The 23,117-nt window shown below is 43.3% G+C and overlaps 1 protein-coding gene across 4 annotated transcripts in view; it reads right to left on the bottom strand.

Annotated features, from left to right (window-relative positions):
* ME3 (malic enzyme 3) overlaps positions 1-23,117 on the bottom strand; it is a 124,264-nt gene that overhangs the window by 28,155 nt on the left and 72,992 nt on the right. For all 4 annotated transcript variants that reach the window (XM_048076482.2, XM_048076481.2, XM_013199811.3 and 1 more), the window contains 3 exons: positions 10,134-10,209; positions 5,020-5,181; positions 1,050-1,153 (listed from right to left, as the gene is read on the bottom strand). In XM_048076482.2, the coding sequence (XP_047932439.2) occupies positions 1,050-1,153; positions 5,020-5,181; positions 10,134-10,209 (342 nt within the window). The remainder of the gene's footprint in view (positions 1-1,049; positions 1,154-5,019; positions 5,182-10,133; positions 10,210-23,117) is intronic.

Genomic DNA, 23,117 nt, shown 5'->3' with positions numbered 1-23,117 from the left:
GTGTCTCCTAACTCAAGGGAGTGACACATGTGCCACCCACCCCCTTCCATTTATGCAGGAACACACACATGCAGCTGTTCGGAGACACAGAAAGAGAAAAGATCAAACGCAGCTCCTTCAGCTGGCAAGACAAGACCCTACAATATATGGACATGCAGCAGCCCATGAATCAGGTGCAGGCTCTGCTCTCTGCCACTCCTCATCAGTGTCATCTTGTCATCTGCTGCTTTAGGAAAGGCTGCTCAGGAGCTTGGGGTTTTCCGATCATTATTATTTTCTCCTTAAGGAGTTGTTCCCACCTTCCTTCTTATGGAAATCCCTCCAGATAGTCATACAGATTTTAATGTATTTTCATTTTTTTCCGAAATGGGAAATCAGTGCAGTGCAAGAGGTGCACATACAGCATTGAGGTGTAGCTCTGCTCTTTCCACATCAAACTCCCTGCTACAGCAGAAACCCCACATCCCTGCTAGTCAGTAAGAGGAAATATGCACTCAGTCTGTCTCAGCGTTAAAAAGACAATGTTTATAAACCTGGCCTCCTCACTCCACAGACTTAAATGCCAGCAGGGAAGCTGCTATTTTTGCTAAGTGACAGACAGGCTGTCTGTAGGCTCACGCAGACATCGTCACGAGGAGTAACACGACATTTCCAATTAGAAGATTTCCTTCACAATGGTGAGAGCTAGACACTTCCTGTACAAAATGTAAACAAACCAAAGTTTAGATTCTGCCTGTGCTGAATGAGTCTCATAAATGCATGATGGAGACCAGATACAGCCCACAGGGCGTATGTTTGACACCTCTGGCCTATATGGACAGGAAATGGTTATAAATAGTCAGTCCCATTTCAGTTCTCCAAAGACATAAATAATTTTGACACAGAGTGCTCAAGCACAAAGAGTCATTTGTAGACCACCCAGGAGATTTGCATTTAAATGACCTTTCTTTGCTTGTACAATCAATTACGCTAATGTTTATTTCAAGAGTTGCAACATTTGTTCTTAAATGGAAGCAGCTCAGAGAAGCCATGTATATAATCCCACTTACTTGTTGGTAACTGCCTGCATAAACTCATCAATCAGTTCGTCGTATTGTTTCCCACGAACCCTCTTGTGTTTCAGTCCAATATAGAGTGGATCACTCAGGAGAGCCTAGGACACAAAGCAATTCTGTTGACAGCGTCTCTTCCACGGCTGGATGGAGATTTATGTGCCAGCCTACCCAAAAAGTTTGCCTGTTGCAGACGTATTAATTTTACTCACTTTGCAGTGAAGGCAAGCTCACTCCGGTTCTCCTGAGCAGAAAGCGTTTCTGTAAGAAGCAAGCTGCGCTGTGGACTATCTTTTTGTGGAAATAAAATCGGAGGCATTTAATGCTTATTGACTGCAGTAGGAAATGAGGCTCTGCATCCCCAAAACAGCACTACCAAGACTCCCTGCTGAGGTGTCTCATGCCCACTGTAAAAAGCTGATCTTGTGTGGGGGTGTTCACTGTTCAGTCAGCACTCGATTTTGCACTGAAGGTTACCAGGAAAGGTGCTGGCCATAAACAGTACTTTGAGCAATGAAGATTGCCTGAAGTAACCTGAAATGACAAGTGTCATGTAGGCCTCTGGGTGCTAGCCCAGAGCTGGCCAGAACCCGTGATCAGATGCCAAGATGTTCCACGGCCTTTCACCTAGCTAGCACTCGGCTCCAGTTATCTGCAGGTGTCAGTCAGGAAAGGGTATTTTCATACCAGATTAGTTTATTCTTCAGTGCCTGCCGTGAATACAAAACCAGGCCGCTCCTCCAGCCAGCCCACCAGGTGGTAAGTCAGGACCCCTAAGCCATCTAAAAAGGACTGCCTCAGCATGGAAACTGCACATATTTCGGGAAAAATCACAGGACAAGCGGCAGGAGACAGGTGGGCCAACACCTTGGTTTGTCACTTGCAAAACAACTCAATTTCCCTTCTGATTTCAGGAACTGAATCATAAATACGAGAAGGGGATGAGCCACCACAAACCTATTGTCCTGCAGCCGTATGGGCCCCAAATATTGGCAGGTGGGCTAAAATCAGATCTGTTTTTACAGCCACAGCTGTTTTCCTTTAGAAGGAAATATGAAAGAGGTTTTCCTCTGAGTTTGGTACTTTAACTCTTCAGGGCCATGAAACAGAGCAGACCTTGAGCATCACTTTGCTGACTGTTCCTTTGGTACCATGGGCCTGTTCATGGGGTACAAAAGGGTCTCTTAGGCAAGGTGAGAAACGCCAAGCTTTGAAAAGACCGATTTGCTGAAAGAGTTTACAAAGTATTATGGACTGTCAGAAAGACAAGCTCGGGATTGTTGCTGGAAATGTAGTATGACTGCTACATTTACTCCATTCTACCTGAGATGCCTGTGTTAGCAAGACAGTCACCCTAGGCTCACCCTATATTAATAGTCAGAGATGAACAGGATGAATGCCTACAGGAGGTGCTGATTTCTACGCTGATAAATGGGTTTATTCATGGAGAAGGGTGTTGCTAAGATGTGCTGAGGGTTGGGTTAGGCTGGGTGTATGCACGAGAAAGTCATTAAACGAATAAACAAATTACTTGTATTGTGAGTAAATACATTGTTTACATTGCTAGAAAACAGCAACTTCTACACTGCAATCCCAACTGTGAAAACTGCTTCCACAGAGAAGTTCCTGGTCACAAGCTGCACATAACCTTGGGCAGAATGAAAGTGCCCAAGCCCCAGAGACTGATTCTGGGAGTCCCTTTCTCTGAAACTCGTTGACTTTTGTAGATGTCTAAAAAATTGCTGGTGCCACTTTGGATTTTAGTGGTCCCTCCCCAGATGCTGTAATAGAAACAGATGGTTACGTATGGTCAGGAGCTTCCCATGGGTGGGGAAGCACTTACACCCAGGTCCGTCTGGAGGAGAGCTCCAGCTGGGAGGCTCAGAGCATGCCAGCACTTGGTGGTGTAGACCAGTATGGAGGAGGAGGAAGAGATGAAAAGATCACTCTCAGTAAGTTTGCAGACAACGCCAAGTTAGGCGCCGGTGTTCATCTGCTCAACGGTAGGAGAGCTCTGCAGAGGGATCTGGATAGGCTGGACCGATGGGTTGAGGCCAACTGTATGAGGTTTGAGAAGGCAAAATGCTGGGTCCTGCCCTTGGGGCAAAACAACCCCATGCAGTGCCACAGGCTGGGGGAAGAGTGGCTGGAAAGCTGCTTGTCGGGAAGGGACCTGGGGGTAGTGGTCGATAGCTGGATGAGTACGAAGCAGTGGTGTGCTCAGGTGGGCAAGAAGGCTGACAGCATCCTGGCTTGTATCAGAAATAGCATGGCCAGGAGGACCAGAGAGGTGATTGTCCTTCTGTGGCTCTTGTGAGCCACACCTTGAGCACTGTGTTCAGCTTGGTGTCCCCCACTACAAGAAGGACATTGAGATGCTGGAGTGTGTCCGAAGAAGGGCAACAAAGCTGGTGAGGGGTCTAGAGAACAAGTCTTACGAGGAGTAGCTGAGGGAGGTGGGATTGTTCAGCCTGGAGAAGAGGAAGCTCAGGGGAGACCTTACTGTACTTTACAGTTACCTTAAAGGAGGTTGTAGAGAGGTGGGGATTGGGCTCTTCTCCCAAACACCATGTGATAAGCTGAGGGGAAATAGCCTGAAGTTGCACTAGGGTGGTTTGGTTTGGATATTAGGAGAAATTTCTTTACTGAAAGGGTTGTGCAGCATTGGAACAGGCTGCCCAGGGAAGTGGCTGAGTCACCATCCCTGGAGGTCTTCAGGAAAGGTGTAGATTAGAGCTTAGTAGCATTGTTTAGTGGTGGACGTTAGTACTAGGTTAAAGGTTGGACTAGATCTTAGAGGTCTTTCCCAACCTGATTGATTCTATCATTCTGTGATTCTAAAGAGTCAAGCTGAAGTACAATGCGCTACTGACTGGAAATTCCAAAAAGAGAATTCCTGCTTTAGCCTCAGAAGGTCCAAACTCTGAGATCCAACTTTTCAGGAAAGACTATGGATCAGGCTGAGATGGGTACACCCTGTACTCCACCAGTCTATGACAGGCCACTACATTAGAGGGATAAAATAGATTTGGGTCCAAGGACTGCAAAGGTAATTGGGAATCTCATCCTAGATGTCATCTATGGTTACTGATTTTTCTTTCTTTCTATTCAATGTCCAGTGCAAGACACATGGGGCTGGAGTTAAAGACATACATAAAATCTAGCTTTCCAGCAAGCACAGGTTTATCTGAAAACACCAGGCACTCATGCTAACATCTCTCTTCATACACAAGCTTAAAGCTTTTACCCCCCAGATTTTTTATTTCTCTCCAGAAACATGTTTGGTTTACTTGGGGTCAAGTGAGGCACAAGTACATTTTACATCAGTGGACAAAGTCTGGCCATCACAAATAACTATAGGATATTCATTAAAAAAAAATACATCCTCCCAGATGTCCATTCTGGCATTGCTAAAATGTTGCACTTCAGCCTTTCTGAGCCAGAGTCATAAGGCAAAAATCTGCAAACAGATGGAGTCCTCCTGTCTGGTTATCATGTGTAGTAAAATGTGCAATCTGACAAAACACTGAAATTAATCATTCCCAAACCACCCAGCAGGGATTCTCTATTTTCTGGCATATAGTCATCTCTATGTAGACAAGGGTATCTGTCTATTTTCTCACAATTACCACAAGAAGAATAAATCTTGATCTTCCTGCCCGAAATCTTTTAACTCACATTGCCGTACTGAAAGGTGGAGCTGATCCTTCAGCTCCAACTGGCAACACTCTTCTCACCAGGGGACCATAAGGCTATTCAGCGTTCATTGCAGTTCCCCGTAAGAGCAAGAGTTTCTCGACTATCAAACAGGAATGCAACCTGGTCACTTCCCTGCAGTGCTGGTCTAGCCATCATCTCATCTTGGATGTTTCTGGCTTTGTCTCCACATTTAGGGAACTGGCCTCAGTTAAGTATTAATCTCGATTCCTTCTCCCCCGTCAGATTTATGAAAAACTGTAAGTCTTACCTCATTGTCTGTGCCAACATCCAGCAGGACAGGGAGACACTGTTGTGGGTGAACTCCACCACAAGCTGTGTACAAAGCAAGCTTTCCCACAGGGATACCCATGCCATAACTTCCTAGATCTCCTAAACCGAGAATCCTCTCTCCATCTGTCACCACGATAGCCTAGGAGGATGAAAAGAGGGTGGTGTATGGTGTTGCCAAGGCTTAATCAGCAAAAATAGCTCTACTGTCTTCACGACAACGCCATTTTGCAGTTGTATCGTGCAGTGGATATTTGCTCCTTCTACATGACACCATGTAAATTGGCTGTCAGTGACACAGGGCTGGTCATTTTGGGGTGGAGACAACGTGGCCGATGGGTAGCTGCTCTCAGTGTGGCAGAGCAGCATCTCTGCTTGCCAACACTTCAACCCACGGGTAGCAGAACCCACCCGGCATGGCTCTTTCTGCATCCTCACCTGTACCACCAGGAGCTGCGCAAAACATATCTGGCCTTGATGGCCTCTCCTTTTTTTTTTTTTTCTGGAAGAAGAGCCCTGTACAAAAGTGTTCCTCTGTTCCATAGCCTTCTGTTATTCTCACTACTGCATCATTTCTTTGTGACAAGAGGGGAAAAAAAAGCATGCTTAATGATGTCCAAATTAGAAGCCCAAAACTGAGCTGTTCAACCCACCCTGTACAGCACTGGGACCTTAGCAGACAAATGACCAAGCAGATTTCACTTAGCTTCACAAATTTTAGGCTAACTACTCTAATTGTCAGTTTTGTCCCTAGGGTCAGGCACTTCTTTGGGCAACTCTGAAATGCAGTAAGAGCAGGAAGATACTGGAGTCCAGTCCCTCTGTGGGAGAAAAGCTGCAAAGAGCCCAACAAACTTCCACTTCCATCACTGTCCCAGCACTTCAAAGAAAAGGGCACTCACATCAAATGGACTGTGGGCAACTCTAGTGCACAGTCTAGCTTGGGTTTCAAAGAGGACGATACAGAGATTTTTTTTTATTTGCTGATGAGCAATGTTAATGTTAAACTGAACACACATGCATGTGCTTTAGTAAGAAATAAGAGAATGGGGGATCAGCAGCTATCTCAACAGAGGTACTTCCTTTTTGGGTGGGGATAATAAAGATGTGTTCAGCGCTGGGATGGAACAGAATTGCCTTGTTTAGGAATGGAATAAATCTCCTTATGGACTTTTCTGTTTCAGGGTGAAGCATATTGATTTCTTTTAGCCTTCTTTCCCTGCATATTTCAGATGATTAAAGGGAGGAGCCATGGAAGGACTTAAACTTTTGCACTGTGGATTTACAATGAACAATCAGATGCTTTTATTCAACATAAACTATACACACCTCCCTAGGCTATTTTCTCCCTCAACCTAAACCGCTGTTTGTAACAGGAGAAGAGAATTACATTACATTACATAGTTAACGAATAAGCCTGAGGATAAACTATAAATACACAGGACACACATCTATTCTGCTTTTTACATTTATTTTGCCCTTTAGCAAAAAAACCGCTCCGGTAGTTTCAGGGTGGTAATGTGCATGATGCATTCCAGGGCTGTAGTGTACGTAGTAATAGCGACAACCAATATGTAATAAGGGTTATTTTGAAATGTTCCTCCTACACGCTGAATATTTGTTGTTGTCTTGTTGCCAGTCCCTTGTCACTAGGAGCGAGAATTCCTGAAGGTAAATGAAAATTCAATGTAAAGACTATTAAAACTAGAACAACTATATACACCTATCAGGCCAGAGGCTGAACAATCCCTGCCACAGGGAATTCACAGTCATGACAGTGATACACATAATTACTCCATTTGGGGATGTTTTCCTATTTGTTTTTCTTTCTGAGTCAAGTGTTAGTCAGTGATGGGAAAGTCTCTTTTTGGGTGTACTCCATCTGTTTTTGGGTGTGCGCTCAGTTCCTTACCACACCCTGGGTGCAATTGGGACTGGAAAGCAGTACTGGGAATAGCAAAAGCAGCAAGCACAGGCACTGCTACAGGTTTATCCAGAAACTGATGCAAATTACATGAAAAGGAGTCAAAATTCTAACTATGCAGATTTTTTGTACTATTTTTTTATATTAAGTTATAGTGAACCAAAATATTTCTCTGGAGCACAGATTCCCTTTCATCCAAATAAATAAGCGTTTTCAGGCAAGCCTAAAAACTTCTCCATAGCACTTATATTCTCTATTGGTCCCAAAGATCTCCAAGGTAACACTGAAAAATACAGGAGCAACATTTGCATTGCTGCCTGTGTCAGAGAGGGGAAACTGGATTCACATTTGTTTGTGGTTCTTTGGATTTAAAAAACAGAAAAAAAAACAGAAAAAAAAAAAAAGCAAAGCTTCGGTGGATACCTGATGCACAAGCACATTAATATAATGTTTTTGATTGCTCTTGTGATCATAACTCAACAAACAGGACATTAATCTCTGCCTGGGCAGGAGAGAGCCCAATAACTGAACCACTGGTTTACCACTTAGGAACTTGCTTTCTACTTCCAGCTGTGCTAAAAATTTTCCTGATTACTGCAGCCAAATCTTTGGCTGAAACTTAGGTGTGCATTCAAGTCAATCATCTAACTAGTTTTTTAAGCTTCTTTCATAGTTGATGGGGAGAGATGGAAGCCTCCAGGGTGCACCTCATCCCTCTGCTTTGGGAAGGGACAAAAGGAGCATTTCCCTTTGAAGATGCTCATCTCCCTCTTCATTGATCACTGAAGTACTAACAAGTGGAGATTAGGCACCAGGTCTTCAGGCAGTCGATGTTAACTGATATGGCTCTGGACCATAGGCTAGGTGATCCAGAGCACTACGCTGATCTCCAAGCTGCTGAGGCAATGCCAAAAGGTAAGTGCCGCTGCTGGCATTCCCACATCTGTGCACTGATTGCACGAGGACAACTTTCCCAGCATGAACCTATACTCTGCTTTGAGTGTGCCAACAGAAAACACTATGTAGAAAGATAAGTGTGAGTAGCCTTGTATAGCAGTAATCCTGTATGGGACTCAAGACGGTGAGTGTGCTTTTCAGGGGAATACCCTACGGAAAGGAAGGAAGGAAGGAAGGAAGGAAGGAAGGAAGGAAGGAAGGAAGGAAGGAAGGAAGGAAGGAAGGAAGGTCAATCCAATGGCTTGTAAGGCAGCACACTTGTCTTGGAATAGGACGTTTATAGATTATCCTCAGTTTGAGGTGGTTTGAACCCATTTCCCAGGAGAGCATCCTACCACAATGCTATCCTGTATGATTCCCTGCATTCCTCCTGCTCTAGTTGGGCCACGGTGCAGAAAAGAGTACAAGATTAATGAACCAGAGGGAAAACCAACAAGGGGAGGCACTGATAAGGTCTGCCCACATTTGATCCAATGTTTCTTCACGGACAGATTCATTAGCAACCCTGGAAGACACACACACAAAAAACCACTCTCCCACATTAATATGCTCAGAAATGGCTTCTTGTTCATTCCACTTCTGTCCCTTTGATTCTTTCCCAACAGCCCAGCTACAATAGTAGGGGTGGGGGTGGGGCACATCAGAGCTTGGCCGAGGCTTTGCTAAGCTCAGCAGAGAACTATTCCAGCATTTCCAGGCAGAGGACTCAGATATATAACTTAGATTTCCCATTGCCACAGTAAATGCTATGGCCATGAAGCTCTAAAGAACCACGAAGGAAAAAGTGGGGCAGCATCTCCAGATGTTTCTTCACTGTCTTTAATGGCACTTGCTGCTAGTGTTCCACATGGTCTGAGCCTGTTCAAAAATCGTGTTCCTCCGGGGTCTTAGGTGCAGTTCAGGTACCTCCCTACTTATCTGAAAATCTCGAGTGTTTAAATGCCTGCTAGTTCAGGCATGGAGTATTCTCCGTACAAACACATAGGGAACCCTGTGGTCCAAAACACAGATAGTGATGTAATTAGCTACCTTTGTAGTCTGGCAAATTCAGAAAGTAGATAGTCTGAATCTCCTTCATGGACTACTGCCTTTCCTATAGTCTGGTTTGGGTGCCAGAGAGCGATGTTTCAACAATAGTCTAATCTTTGTGTGCCAGTTTCCCCATCTGCAAAAACATACCTATTGGCCACAATGAGCTGTGCTCTCAATCCTGATCAGAAACAAATGGAAATACTGAGATTTTTGGACAGAGCAAGGACAAAATATCTAGTTTACATTTGTTCTCTATGGTTCCAAAGACAACAAATAGGATTATATTTTCTGGAAACATGTTAAATTTCTTTCCTTCTTTCCTTCTTTCTTTTCTTTCTTTTCTTTCTTTTCTTTCTTTCACTCTTTCTTTCTTTCTTTCTTTCTTTCTTTCTTTCTTTCTTCTTCTTTCTTTCTTTCTTTCTTTCTTTCTTTCTTTCTTTCTTTCTTTCTTTCTTTCTTTTCTTAGAAATGGAATATGCTTGCAAGATTTTCACTGCTTCCAAACTTTCTTCCTGGAAGAAACAGCTTACTGATAGGAGACTGAACCTCTGTCAATAGCCAGGGAAATTCCCAAGCACATGTACTTTCAAACTGATGGAAGGAGGCGATTGGCATGACCTGTCTTAAGTGTTGACTTCATTTTATGCCAGGGACTTGCCCAGCCCTGAGCCCTAGAGAAAAACACTTCACAAGATCACTTGTTAGGTGGGGTGTCAGTAATTTCTTCAGCTGCTGGATATCAAACGTTATTTGCAAAGTTGGCAGTGTTCTGGATGCTGCATGACTCATTGGGTTTGGGAAGAATCCTACAAGCAAGTCAGTTACAGAAATATCTTAAAGAGCTTTGTATATCTAACAAGTTGTGAGTTAGCCACAGCATTCTTCAACACTTGTATCTTAAATCTTCACTAAGGCCTTGATTCTGTATGAATTTATTATCATGCACGCTGTTTTTTTGACCAAGGTCCTGCTACCTTTAATAAAGATGTTCTTGACTACATGCACACGACAGATTCTCTTAGGTCCAACCACTAGCCTGGAAACTCTTAGAGGCAGGGAAGACTTTTTATCTTGTCCTTTCAAATAGGCAATTCTGCAATAATTCCAAATGGTTCCATTCAATATCCATTTTGCACCCAACTTCTTTGAATTTCCCAGCCCATAGAAGACACGCCACATACCTTAATATTTTCTTCAGGCCAAGAGTTAAGCATTGTTGCAATATGGCCTTTGTCATGGATGGTGATAAACAGCCCCCTAGGGAAGAAACAAAAAAAAGAAAGAAAAACACTTGTAGTAAAATTAGAAACTCCAAGAAAAAATAGAACAGGTGAAACTCAAAAATTCAAGGAAATGAGCTACAGAGCACAAAAACAGGCTATTCGCTTGCATGGAAAGGAGACAAGAGATTGCCAGTACGAAGTTTAATTCTCATTTCAGAACCCCAAGGCTCAAAACCCTTAATGGTAACTTTACTCAACAGCCACTGGTGTTGCACATTTCACCCTTGTGAAATGTCATGTTTTGGGGAGCAAACTCTGCCTTGGTTCAGAAGAGCTTTCTTGTTAAAACAGTTCTGATAACTATAAGGGAGCCCGATGATTTTACCTCAAGCCTTCTTATACATTCTTTCATGAGGAGCTTATTGTTGGCAGTTCAAACAGTTGAAGTGTCATCCTTCTCACCCAGCTACCAATATCAGCAACTGCAGAGCTAGACATTTTGGGTCCCCTCTCTAGTCAACTGAGCTCCAAAAATTTGTTAGCCCTTCTGGAGTTTGACCACCTGGCCTATATGAGAGATGGATCCAGGATGGAGCTGAATCATGTTCCAGAAATACAGAAATTGCTCCAGAATACAGTCTGTATCAACAGACTGTATCGGGAGTCCAAATGACATCTTTTGGTATTAACAACTATACTGTAAGGCACTAAAGTTAAATCTAGCCTGAGCCAGTCTAAAGCACAGACCCTCTGGGTCTGGCGTTCTCACCAAGCCTTTGCCAAACTATGCCAGATGATCTCAGAGAAATCTGTTTTGCTCCTAGCAACTGTATCCCTTTTTGATCTTTGTCTCAAGGGACTGTAAACATGTCAAGGAAAGGTTGGCTTGCCGTGTTAATCTAGCCTGAGCTTGATAAGTAGCTGTGGCCTTGGGGTTACGTCTGCAGATACCTTAAAAAGGGCTCATATTTAAGAAGTGGAGACAGTGACTGTCTATAACACAGGCTTGGTACTTATATATGACTTCACTCGGTAACACAATCCATACCTCCATTGTCACGGCAAAATCAGTTGTCACTGTGAACCCATGTAATGTGAACATTCTGACCACATCAAACTTACCCTTGCAACACCATATTTTTCCTGAATATCTCACCCCAATTTTTGATACTTGCATTCACCTATTGAAAAACACTCAAAATTATGAGAAATGAAACAGAAAAATAAATCTTTGGATGAAGCCTCAGTACGAAGTATCAGCACTGGCAATAGCATACTTGATTGCACTAAGACTAAACATTTCTCAACAAAAAGGTCATCATTGTTTAAATGAAAATGCCTTCTTTTTAACAAAATTCACAACTAGAAGACAGCATTCTTGGAACATGCTTTAGACTTGTGGCTTACTTTTCTCCTCTTTGCTGTTATTACCAAAAATAGTATCCTTACCAGGGATTCTTCCAATACCCAAGATAGTATTATTCACATTAACTGATCTCTGCTCAGATACTTTGAGACTTTTTGATGCTCCGTTTTAGCAGTGCTAACCCCAAAGCAGCAGCCTCCTGCATATGTTTCTCAGGGTAAATTGCTTATGCTGCTCATCAGCACAAATCAGGGGCTTTAACTTGATGACTCCTCTTGGCAGGCCGAGGCACAGATTTTACTTGCCTTGTTATCTGCTCACAAAAGCAGGAGTTGTGCTGGTGATTAGCATTGCGTTGGAAAGCAGCTGGAACAATGGAGAAATGCGTTTTTGCTGCTTACACGTCCCTACTATTGTTCAGCCCCTGTAAGTTCAGATCAGGTCACAGTTTGGGGTTCTAAAGTGAAATGTGAGCTAGTAAAAGTCTTATTTTTAGAGAAGACGATTGAAAACAACTTCCATTGTAAGTCGCTGTGAGTGATGAATAAACAAACATCATTGGGTTACTCTCTCTGGCATGGACTTCTCCCATACGACTCTTCCAGGAGGGCAGATATCTTCCCACGGTCAATTGTGGGAATCCTAATGAAAAAGCCTTTTTCTTTGAAAAGAAGAAAAATAAAAGTGCTGACTTCAACACTGATCAAGTCACAATCACAGAGAAAGATCAGAAATGCAAAAAAGGAAAGTAATGGTTCATTTATTCAGCATAAAATAAACAGTTAAATCTGTGCCCAGTAACCAATGAGCTAATCACATAAGCATGGCCTATCTCAAAGGCATTATTCACAGATGTTAATCTTCATAAACAAGGGGTGCTGTATTGCTGCCATCCACGTTTTGAGGAGTTATTAACCAAGACTTGAAAGCACAAATTAGTAACATAATTGCAGATACTTCAAGTTATGACATGCTTGTAAAAAGAATGGTATGGTTTCAATAAGCATTTTCCATACATAACAAAGACATTTCTTACTTAGTTGTCTAGCTGTGTGCCTCACACATTCAGATTGCTTCAGTACTGCCATGAGTCCACCAGCTATTCAACCTCAGGAAGACACTCACTGCGCACAGTAGAAGCTGAAATCCAACTGTTTGCCCACCACCAGGTTAACAGTGGCAGTTTCACACAAAGTAGAGAGGGCAAATGCCCACTTGCCTCAGAAGAGCCCCTGACTCTGTTTCCTTGGGAGGACAGTGGGACGGTTTCCAGTCCTGCTGGACCAAGGAGAAGAGAGTCTGGGTCTTCTAAAGCCTGAAGACTGCTCTGTGTTGCTCAGGAGAAGGGCCCTGTCTGCTATCACCATGGCATGTTTTGCCTGAGGAAGGACTGGCCTGGCTTCGACAGCCGAATTGGTGGCTGAGAACCAAGCATGGAGAGGCACCCCTCTCAGAATTTCCATTCCCTTTCTTAATATTATGTTTATTTGATGTTAAGCAGGACCCTCCATTGAGCATGCTGGCTTTCATGGACCCTTTTCTGGAAACAAAATGGCTATGACATATTTTGACTCTGCATTCAGGCCGCGACATGGACCAGGTTCTCAGTCCTAGCTGCTTTTCTCTGCAGTCACATGCATGGAGCAGTTCAGAAGAAAAACTACTCCTTGTTTTACTCCGGGCAAAATTGGATGGGTTAATTTAGACTAACAATTAACACACTAATGGCACTACCAGCTTTGGAAGTGAAGCTTCTAGGAGCAGAAAGGGGCATCCATCAGGGGAACGTGATGTCTCTCACTGACACAACCGCATGGGGAACTGGGCACAGCCTCATATATTCCTTCATCACTGAACCAGAGAGCCAAAGGCCCGGTTTCAACAAAACACAAAAGTTTCCAGTGCCTCTAGGCACCCAGCTGGAGCACATTCCTGAAGCTGCTCCAGGCTCTCTGGCCTCCACTTGGTGTTCAGGCATTCAGAAGGTGACTCTGGTAGTGGTGAGCTGGAAGATGCGGGCACTATGAAATAATAACTCTGACAGCCAGCTCAGCGAGCTCACCGTGTTTTTAAGAAGATGGCAGAGGCACATGTCAGATTTTAGTCAAAAAGTGACTTCTTGTGTCCAGGGGTCATAGGTAAGTCCTCATTCTGAGTGAGTCCCAAAAGAGTCATGCTCGCCCACCTGACAGCAATGGTTACCCACAGAGATGAGCTGGCCAACTTATCCACTGCAGTAAGATGTATGAAATTGGCTGAGGGTTAATCTTTCCAAAAATCCCTCCTGCAAGCCAGGCAGAAGGAATAAACAAGCTGTGCAAGCTGAACTCAGCAAAAGGTTTGCTGATGACTGAATAAGGAAGAGTAGCAGCCAGGTTTCTCTCATGGGTACATAGTTTATAGGAGAGGTAACAGGAGCAAAAGCTTATCTGTGCCTCAAAGGACAGCAGGTAGAGCTCTAAATACTGAGAGAGACAGGCTGGTCCATGTGGACCACTAGTAAATAAGAAACATTCAAGTGGAAAGAAAATCAATTAACTTGATTTTCTTTTACTGAGGAAAAGATGCAGGCTAAGCATTCTGAAGAAAGAATGCAAACTAAACAGATTCTGCCTTTACCACCGTATCTTCTCCATCTCTCTTGGGATTATGTTTGATAAAATGCTTCAGAGAAATGAAAAGTCAGCAAGGCTGTTTTACTTGAATCCATCTGAGATTCAGTAAAAATGATTCAATTAAAATAAAATCCTAAAAAGGTAAGTGATTTCAATCAAGTCACATAACATGGGCACTGTGTGATGTGCACAAACATCCTGGTTTTCCAGCCCTGAAAACTCACCTGTGCCAAGGAACTTGCCAGTTTACATGGATTTAGCCATTCTCCCTTAGAGAAGAAGCTATGTGTACAGCTAGCTGGAAGCCAGACACACATGTAAAGGGCTAAAAATACAAGAAATAGAGCATAGTAAAAATGAACTGTCCCAGCAATGTCAAGCCAGAATGTACAAACTGTACCGCTATTTCTGGCTAAAGGGTAGCCTTCGTGGAGCTGTTACCTTTGTGGTGGTAATTCAGAGTGCTTTGCTCTCCATTCATTAGGGTTTTAGAGCTCCAGTCTCCTCTTTTTTTCCATTAACATCACTGGTTTCACTACAGCCTTCCTTAGTTATGGTGGAAGTCAGACTAGATTTCATTGTGCCTCTGAGCACATCTGAAAGGTTCCAGGAAACCTCAAGGAATGTTACAACTTCTTAATTTGTCTCTGAAACAATTCTGTATGGATTTCAGCAAGTCAAGTCAAGCTGCCTGAACTGGACTGCTGGATGCTGCAGACTGCTGACCATCACTGCATAATTTGTCAGAGGGGTTGGATACGTTCACCCATACCACACGACACTTTTTCTCATGCCTAAATCAGAGATTTATTTTCCTTTCTGGTTTTGTTCTGGCTGCATGGAAGTGCTCCAGGAATTATAAAGCTACACAGCTTACCATGCACACAAGTTGAAGAATCCTGCTGTAAGGGTTGAATCTTGGCAATCCTGATGGCATTATGAAAGATCCACAGTGAAGACAATCCCAGAACTGCAAGGCTCATTTTAGAAAGAGTTCAGGGACAAGGGAGACAGGACAGATGGAGACAGACAAGGATGCAATGCCAGACACTGGTGGTAGCTTTTTAGAATAACATTCATTTCTTTTAGACATTTTGGAAGGAGCAAATTTTAACATGTTTCAGGTATTAAGAAACAGAAATACTCTGTAATGCTTTCATTCAATGAGAGCTTACTTCTTCAAAGAGGCAAAGTAGCATTCCCCTTTCTGATCTTCACGGTTAGCAATGCTGCATTGTGAGCTATTTCTCCTTAGAAGAAACAGCGTGTGGTGGAGCCAGGAGTGTTATCTCTAAAGCACTATTGTTTATTAACAGAGAATGTGCAAAGCTTCATTTCCCAAAACACAGAGGGGAGTGAAAAAGCTTATGCAACTTATTTCCTCACAGCTCCAAATCTCTCCTCATTTTCTACCCAAAAGTCTCTCTCTCCTTTTTCTTCAGCAACTGCTCCTGCTTCTGCGGCTGTGCTTGCAGCCCTCCTGGTGTTGCCTCTTCCCACTTTTCTAGCCTACTGCTGCCTCTGACATGTAATCAAACAGAAATCCACTGCAATCCATGCCTTTGCTTTTCTAGGAACCATGTAAAACCTCTTTGGCCACTGCTGCGCTTCTGTTACAGCGTTGTTCTGTGCTGTAGTTTTGGGTAGCACTGATGACTTTAGTTGCCTGTTTACATCCAGACAATTAATGGCCTCTCTACATTATCATAGGTGATGACAGGCAGCAATTATATCAACCAACTTTACCATCCTGGTCAAAAGACACAGAGGAGCAGAGCAGATGATGGCCCTGGCTCACTGATTTGTATACTGGCATGAAGCTAGCCTTTGTTCCACGTGAACTTCCCTTACTGGCTGAGATAGGACCTTATTTGTATGGTATTTATGTCCTTGTGGAGGAAAAGAAACACCTCTAGAAGGATCTAAAAACCTCAGGAGTTGTAAAGAGTTGAAAAGCACAAAGAAAACCACCCAACCAATGCAGCTTCATCTTTCTTTTCCTCCCTCACTCATTTTCTCCCTCACTACTTTAGAAGGACTATTCTAAGAAGAGGAAGATACTTTCTCAGTTAGGGAGGAATGTATTTTCACACTACTATCAAATTTTTACAGATACTGCAATGGTCAGGCTCAGTCAGGGTTTGGTATCTAGCAAGAAGAACGCAAAAAAAACCAAGTGCAAATTCCAAGTGCTGTATGCACAGCAATCCATCCATCAATCTTGTTTACTGGATCTCAGAAAAGAAACATCAAAGACGTTTTGTTTAATTGTCTACCAACATTCTTCGTATATAACTACTTGTTCCTGAGAAGAGGGACTGACGAAGGGAAGAAAATGAAAAAGGTAGCCAAGGTCCCTATTACACACTGCTTTTCATCCAAGATAAGACAGGGACACTTGCAAGGAGTTTTGCTCTGTGTGTGTGCATGTAATGAACTGCAAGGCTAAATCATGAATATGGCAACAAAAATCAAACTTTTGTTACATTTTCTTTCCATTTCTTAAATTCTAGTCTGGGTGCTATGATGAGTATTTGCTCCACAAGTAAGGACTGGACAAAGACGACCAGGTGGATCAGCATTAAGAAAACGAACATACTCAGAATAGTTAAATCAGACAGGCAGGCATCATAATTCAGTGCTTTCATCCAGACAGGAAAGGTTCATTCTCAGAATAAAAATGCTCACGACAAAGGTTAAACATCTCAAAACCTGAAGGTCATGAAGACCTGCCCACATTAAAGTCCCTGACTGTTTTGACTTAGCAGGGCCTGAACTTCCCTCAAAATGGGTAGGAAGTCCCCGGGAAGCCATTAGTTAAAGAAGCAACAAACAAAAGAGATGAGTCACATCTCTGCCAGTGTCCAATGCCTGCATGAGGCTGCTGCTGAACAGCAATGAAGTTGTGAGACACTGGTCAGAAACCTGCACTGAGATACCATATATCGTAAAGGGCTTTGGTTTGGAAGGGACCTTTGAAGATCACCCAAAGATCATCTTTGAAAGGCATGGCACAAGCCGGCCTTCTACAGTGATTACAGCCATTGCCTCACATCAAGTCACAACACTCTTGGAAAGCTTTGAGCAAGACTGTCTCAGAACGATGTTGAGGTTCACCTGGCAAAATTACCTTCATGCTCAGGAAAGAAAACAAGTTGGCTTGTCCTTGTGGAAGGATGCTGACTGCTCCTGCAAGCCACTCTGTGCTCTTTTGGGTTTGGTCACACTATGCCTGAAGCCCAGATGACCGGTAGGTAATTCGGCTGCCCACTGCTGCAACAGGGACATACACACGGGAGGGATCAGCAGATAGCCTTGGCTTTCGTTGCATGCTAACCACAGAAAATTGTCCCTGCCTTGCCAAAAGAATATGCTAGATGACACACTCTGTGGATTCAATGTTAGTCTGTACTAGAGATGCGGTAAATTGTGGTTACAGTACAGCCCTACTTTTGGTTTTATTTATTTACACTTTCAAGACTCATACACAAAATTGACAGGGTGAGCAACACGAGTTTCTAGAGACATTTCCACCAGCTGCACCCCTATTGTTGATTTTTTGGTTCGTGTCTCTGCCAGAACAGGATAAGAGCCTTCAGGAACAACAAAATAAACTTTGAAATTGTTTGGCTCTTTTAGGGAGCTCAAGATTATAAATGCCTGCGGGCTACAGGCTTTGGAGAGAAAGTATGTGCTAGCATGCACTGATTTGTCTAAATACAGTACAACTAATTCATCACATTGGACAAAATCTCTGTGGTGATTCACCAGTTATTTTTACAGATTTGTTTACAATAAAAGCCAAGAACTTTCTGTTGGTTTAGGTAATTTTCTTTGTAAATTGTAGGGCACTGAGCAGTGCACTGAGGTGCTATGGAAAAATAAGAGAAATAGAGTACAGTCAACTACTGATGAAATTTATACAGAGATTCGTAAGGCAAAATCCTGTAATTTAAGTACGCTATGAGATTTAATTTTAAATAATCTGTGAGGTGAATGATTGCATTAGTACTATAAGTGTTTTTAAAGTTGTCATCATATAGTTTAGGCAGGAAAACCAAAATTCAGTGTGGGAGCCAGGAGATGCAGGCTCCAAGGTACAGTAATGGAAGATTCACTCTCCATAACCCCTTATACACACACAGGGAAATCTCTGTGATCCTGAGGGAAGGCAAGCAGCTAAGCTGTAGGAAACTGCTGAAGATCAGGAACAGAGTGATTTGCATGTGTACATAAGGGTGATGGCTCGCAAAGGCAGAGAGCAATGCACGAAGCCTGCAGTAGAAGCTGCAGTGCTTCAAGCTCTTTGGCATAATCCAAACCCTGCCCCAGCAGGACGGTTCAGATCAGAGCCTAAAGCTAAGCTTTCATATCCATGTCCTAGTTTGTCACGCTAGTAACACCCAGCACTACTTTTAGCGGTTTTTCCAGGAAACGGGAGCTTATACAATCATTCTGTGTCCCCTCTTACCTGCTGGTTCATCTCAAACAAATTTATCAGAAAGGCAAAGGTCTCAAAGATGTTTGTTCCTAAGCCGTTTTATAGAAATCGCTGCTGAGATTAAGGGAAAAGATAAAGGGGTTCACTGTTGAGATTAAGGGAAAAGATAAAGGGGTTCATGTCCCCAGCACTCTGGAGAGGGTAACACAGACTTGCCCCTGACAATTACTTTGACAGCTGGCCAAAAAGACAGCTTGCAGCCAGACACAACATGCGTTCCTTCACACCTCATTCCTACCGAGCCCTCACTAGCCCAGCCCTAGCAAAACCTCTGAGCCTGTCTGGGCTATAGGAGTAAGCAGAAAGCAGAACAGCAGGAGAAAGCTGCCTGCAGGGAAAAACAAATGGTAAAAGAGGATAGCTATGGGGGTCTCAAGGTCAAAAATGCAGAGACAGGGAAACAGAGGGGACCCGAAGCTGTGCTCACTGCTCCCTAGAAAACTGGTGATGGAAGGGGAGAAGCACCAGCTGGTGGGGGTCCATGGTGGAGCACAGGCGGATATGGGAAGGGATGAAAGGGATGTGGAAGGGAACAGAAGGCATTGCAAATGAGAAGTGTAAAGGGACAGTGGACAGTGATTGGGAGGAATTCTGGATTCCTTGGCTGTGCTAGTTAGGAAACAGCCTGAAGAATAGATAGCCCTCTTTTCCTCTCCATGGGGACAATGGTGGAGAAAGACCACCATAGTGTAACTACTGATATTGGTCATTACACAGCAATGTAAAAACGCAGAGGGGCGGCATTAGGTCCCCAACCAATCTTTGCTACTCATAGTCTAGGACTAAGGGAGGAGGTGAACAAATTCACATTGCTTCTGGCTTGTCACAAGTTGCGTGTTCCTACTGGATTCTCAGGACAAAAGGGTTAACCAGAGAACCGTCATGGCATAATTCAACAGTTAAATCCTGTTTGTATTTCAAAACTTCAGAAAACGATTCCTTCCATGTCATTTTCAGCAGTGGTGTTTCAACAGTGGTGTCTAGGAGGAGCTCTGAGAAGGGCTATGTAAGGATTCAGCCCCTGGAGCCAAGGGCAGGGTTGGAGCCAAGCAGGCCTGCGGCGTGGGGGCTGATTCTCGCTGACCCTCAGCACCCAGAGCTCCCTTTTTGCTCATGAATCCAGGACATTCATAACTACTCTGCCACCTACACATAAATTTACAGATGCACATGGGTAAAGACCAGGCTTTGAGGTGAGACATAAGATAACACCACCCTAGGATCCTACTAACCAGCAAGAGTAGGCACTTCCGAAATTCAGCATCCTTTGCTCTATTTAAGCTCATCATGCTCAAGCAGCTTGAAGCCCCCAGCTGAAGAACAACTTCAAGTACAGGAAAAGCTGGCTAACCCCTGATTCTTTTTGCCTTTTGGAGGCTGAGTCCTAGAGCAGCCTGTGTGTTTGACCCTGGCAGTATCTCAGCACTTGGAAGATTACAGGATTACAAAGAGAAAGGCGTTGAGATGGGCAATCAGTGCTATTGCCCACGGATGTTGACCAAGGAGCCCTTATCTGTTGTAACTGCTAAGCACATAATGTATTCTATTTTACTTCATAGTAGAGGTTAAGGTGGGATCAAAACCCTCTGGGAAGCTAAATTAAATCCTACCCTGATTATATTTCCTTCCTGTGCTGAGAAATTTCTTCCAAGACCCACACCTTTGCTTTTAAAGTACACTGCAGGGAACCCCGAGATTGAACACAAAATCAGGATAAAGTTTGACCAAAAAAAAAAAAAAAAAGTATATTGACAATAGCAGAGCAATCAACTTGCAAATAAGTTAAATCTAACCTGGCATGTTCTGCCTTAGTGAATCCACCTAATAATTTGTTTTATTCTTATATTTTATTTCACGTAAATTGTAGCAAGTACTGAGCATATCAGCAGCTTTTACAGTAAGTCTTCCACAGTCATATACTGAAAATGTGTGTGACTTGCTCATTGTCCAAGTGTTTGAATTGTGTATTTGCACAGAGTTTTCCCTTTGGTGTAAGTGAAAAGGCACTTCTGAAAATACAGAGGAAAACAAGGAGGTAAGAATTGCCTTATCAAAACACAGAACCCTGCACTCCATGTAGACTGTAGACCTGTTGGGAAAGTCTTTGGCAATTGCAAAACTCCTCTTTATGTTGCCTGTTGATTTCTCTTCTCTTTCAGACATGGATGCCCTGCTACTAGAGGATGAGAGTGCTCTGGCACAGCTATTATACAGCAACATAACAGAGCATCTCACAGTTGCCTTGCAGTAAAGCAAAAAATAAAAAAATAAATTTAAAAATTTATAATAAAAATGCATCTTTTAAAAATATAAATATATAAATGACCAGCTAAAAAAAAAGATTGTTCCTTTTTAAAATTGTGCCCAAGTCACAATGCATAGTCTATGGGAGACTGTTATACAGCCCAATGGATATTGCTATCAAAGGTTTTCATGATAGCTGGTGTTATTTCCCCTCCAATTTACATCCTGGTATTCATTATTCTAAATATTTCTCCTCCCTCCTCCCTGCCTGTGACATTTTTTGTTTAAGGTGGGGTTGTTCCTTGTGACAGCAGCACAGATTTATGCCAGATTAAATGTGAACACATCCTCTTGAATTTCCTTCTCCAGGTCAACCGCTTCTTTTGGCCAGCTCCACCTCTTCCTTTAAGCTTCTCCTGGTAAACCAGGGAATTTCAACAAAATCCAAATCATCTCTGGCAGCAGGAGAATGCCTAACCCTCACAAGTTAATTTCAGACTTTGCTGCTAACTACAGCAGGCCCGAAGCTTTATCTCATGTCCATAGAACATGTCTCTTCAGTGTTAGAGATTTTTCATGTACATATTTCTTAGGAAAAGTAAGGGAGAAAGAGAGTAGAGTGGAGATACGGAAAGAAGAGCACTGACAAATTTCCTAATGAAGAAACAGACTTGAATCCTTCTTCTCCCCCATCCCAATGTAACAGCCCTGGCAGAACCTCATAACCCCAACAATATCCACCCTATGCCTCCAGTCTTCACAGTACCTGAGGTCACAGCTGATGCAAAAGCCTTTCTGTCCTTACGCCCAGTGGCTCCTTTATTACCTCCTCTCCCCATTCAGTGAGTCACTTTACTGAAGGGGGAAGAGAGCTGGGGCAAGGATGGGGGTACAGCATGCTGAAACAACCTGCCTGGGAAAAGCAGGGTCAGCACACGGGGAGCAGTGGGAGCCCACGAGCCACCCTGCCATCTCTCAGCAGGGGTTTCGAGACAGGCTGAGCGTTCACAGCAGCCCTGGGCTCCCTCTGTGCTAGCTGTTTCCTCCTCACCTCCTCCAGCCACGCTCTGCTTGTTGCCCCATAAGCTGGTCCCAAACTTAGGACCATCTCCCAGCTTAACCCCTGCCAGCCTCTCAGGGCTTCCTGACTGCACACCACGGTCCTTTCCACAGATTTTCCCTTCAACCTGTTACAAGACCCATCTGCTCACGGTGGTGTTACTTAAACACGGCTCATAAAACACACCCAGCTCCTCCTACACCGATTTCAGCTGCTTCTGGAAGAAGTCTGAACCTTGCTGGTGGCAACAAGAGACATTATGACAGCCAGTGTTTTTGCAAGAATTACAGACCACCTAAAAGGATTTCAAAACATGAGTTTCAGGCCAACAACTCAAAATCCATCCTTCCCGCTCGCTTTTGGTCTTCACGGTTTTATAGAAGAGGGATCGCAGACAATTCGCTGGTTAGTGACAAACCTATGAGGGTTACGCCTTTGTTCTAACATCCGTTTGGTTTGGGGTTAACGTGTCTAGAAATGGCAGGTAACTTTGTTTCCTGCTGCTTTGATTGAACAACACAATTGAAAAAAAGCCCTCAGCAGAGCCAGATCTGTTGACAAGACAATTCTGTAGATTGACTGATGTTTCACTTGCTCGTTTTTCATCAGGGACAAAGATCATTATTCTGTCAGACTTAATTTTAGCACATCTGCATCCTGTTAGCTTTAATTCTCTGAGTTCAACTTCATCCCAACATGTTTTACATTGTTCTGCAACCAGTCCTCGAGGACATTTACATCTCCAGAAAAGGACAGTGAACCCAGGCAAGTTTTGTCTGTCCCTCTAGCTTTCCTCTGGTGGTGATGCACCAACCTGTTCCAGTCCTGCTCTCAGGGGATGCCAAAAGCTTTTGCAGAGCAACTGACAGCTCTATATTTTTGAATACCAATATGCTTATGAATTATCCACTGTCTCAACAGGCTGTGGGCTTATGTCACTATAATAAACTGTTTCTTACTGTTACACAAGAACTAAAACCCTGATTCCATGCCCTGAAATAAGTTCGCTTCTCTGCTTTCTCCTTGTGAAAAAATATGGAGTCTCTCTTTTCAAAGATTCTGTCACTATTTTTTAATTGTGAAACTGATCCTCCAGCTTAAAAAATACCTTTAAAACTGCATTGCACATGTTCAGTCCTGTGCTGTATAAGGAACT

This window comes from Anser cygnoides, chromosome 1, assembly GCF_040182565.1.
Source record: "Anser cygnoides isolate HZ-2024a breed goose chromosome 1, Taihu_goose_T2T_genome, whole genome shotgun sequence".
Classification (NCBI taxonomy): domain Eukaryota; kingdom Metazoa; phylum Chordata; class Aves; order Anseriformes; family Anatidae; genus Anser; species Anser cygnoides.
Note: the sequence above shows the minus strand (reverse complement) of the source record. Positions and strands in the feature narration are given on the sequence as shown.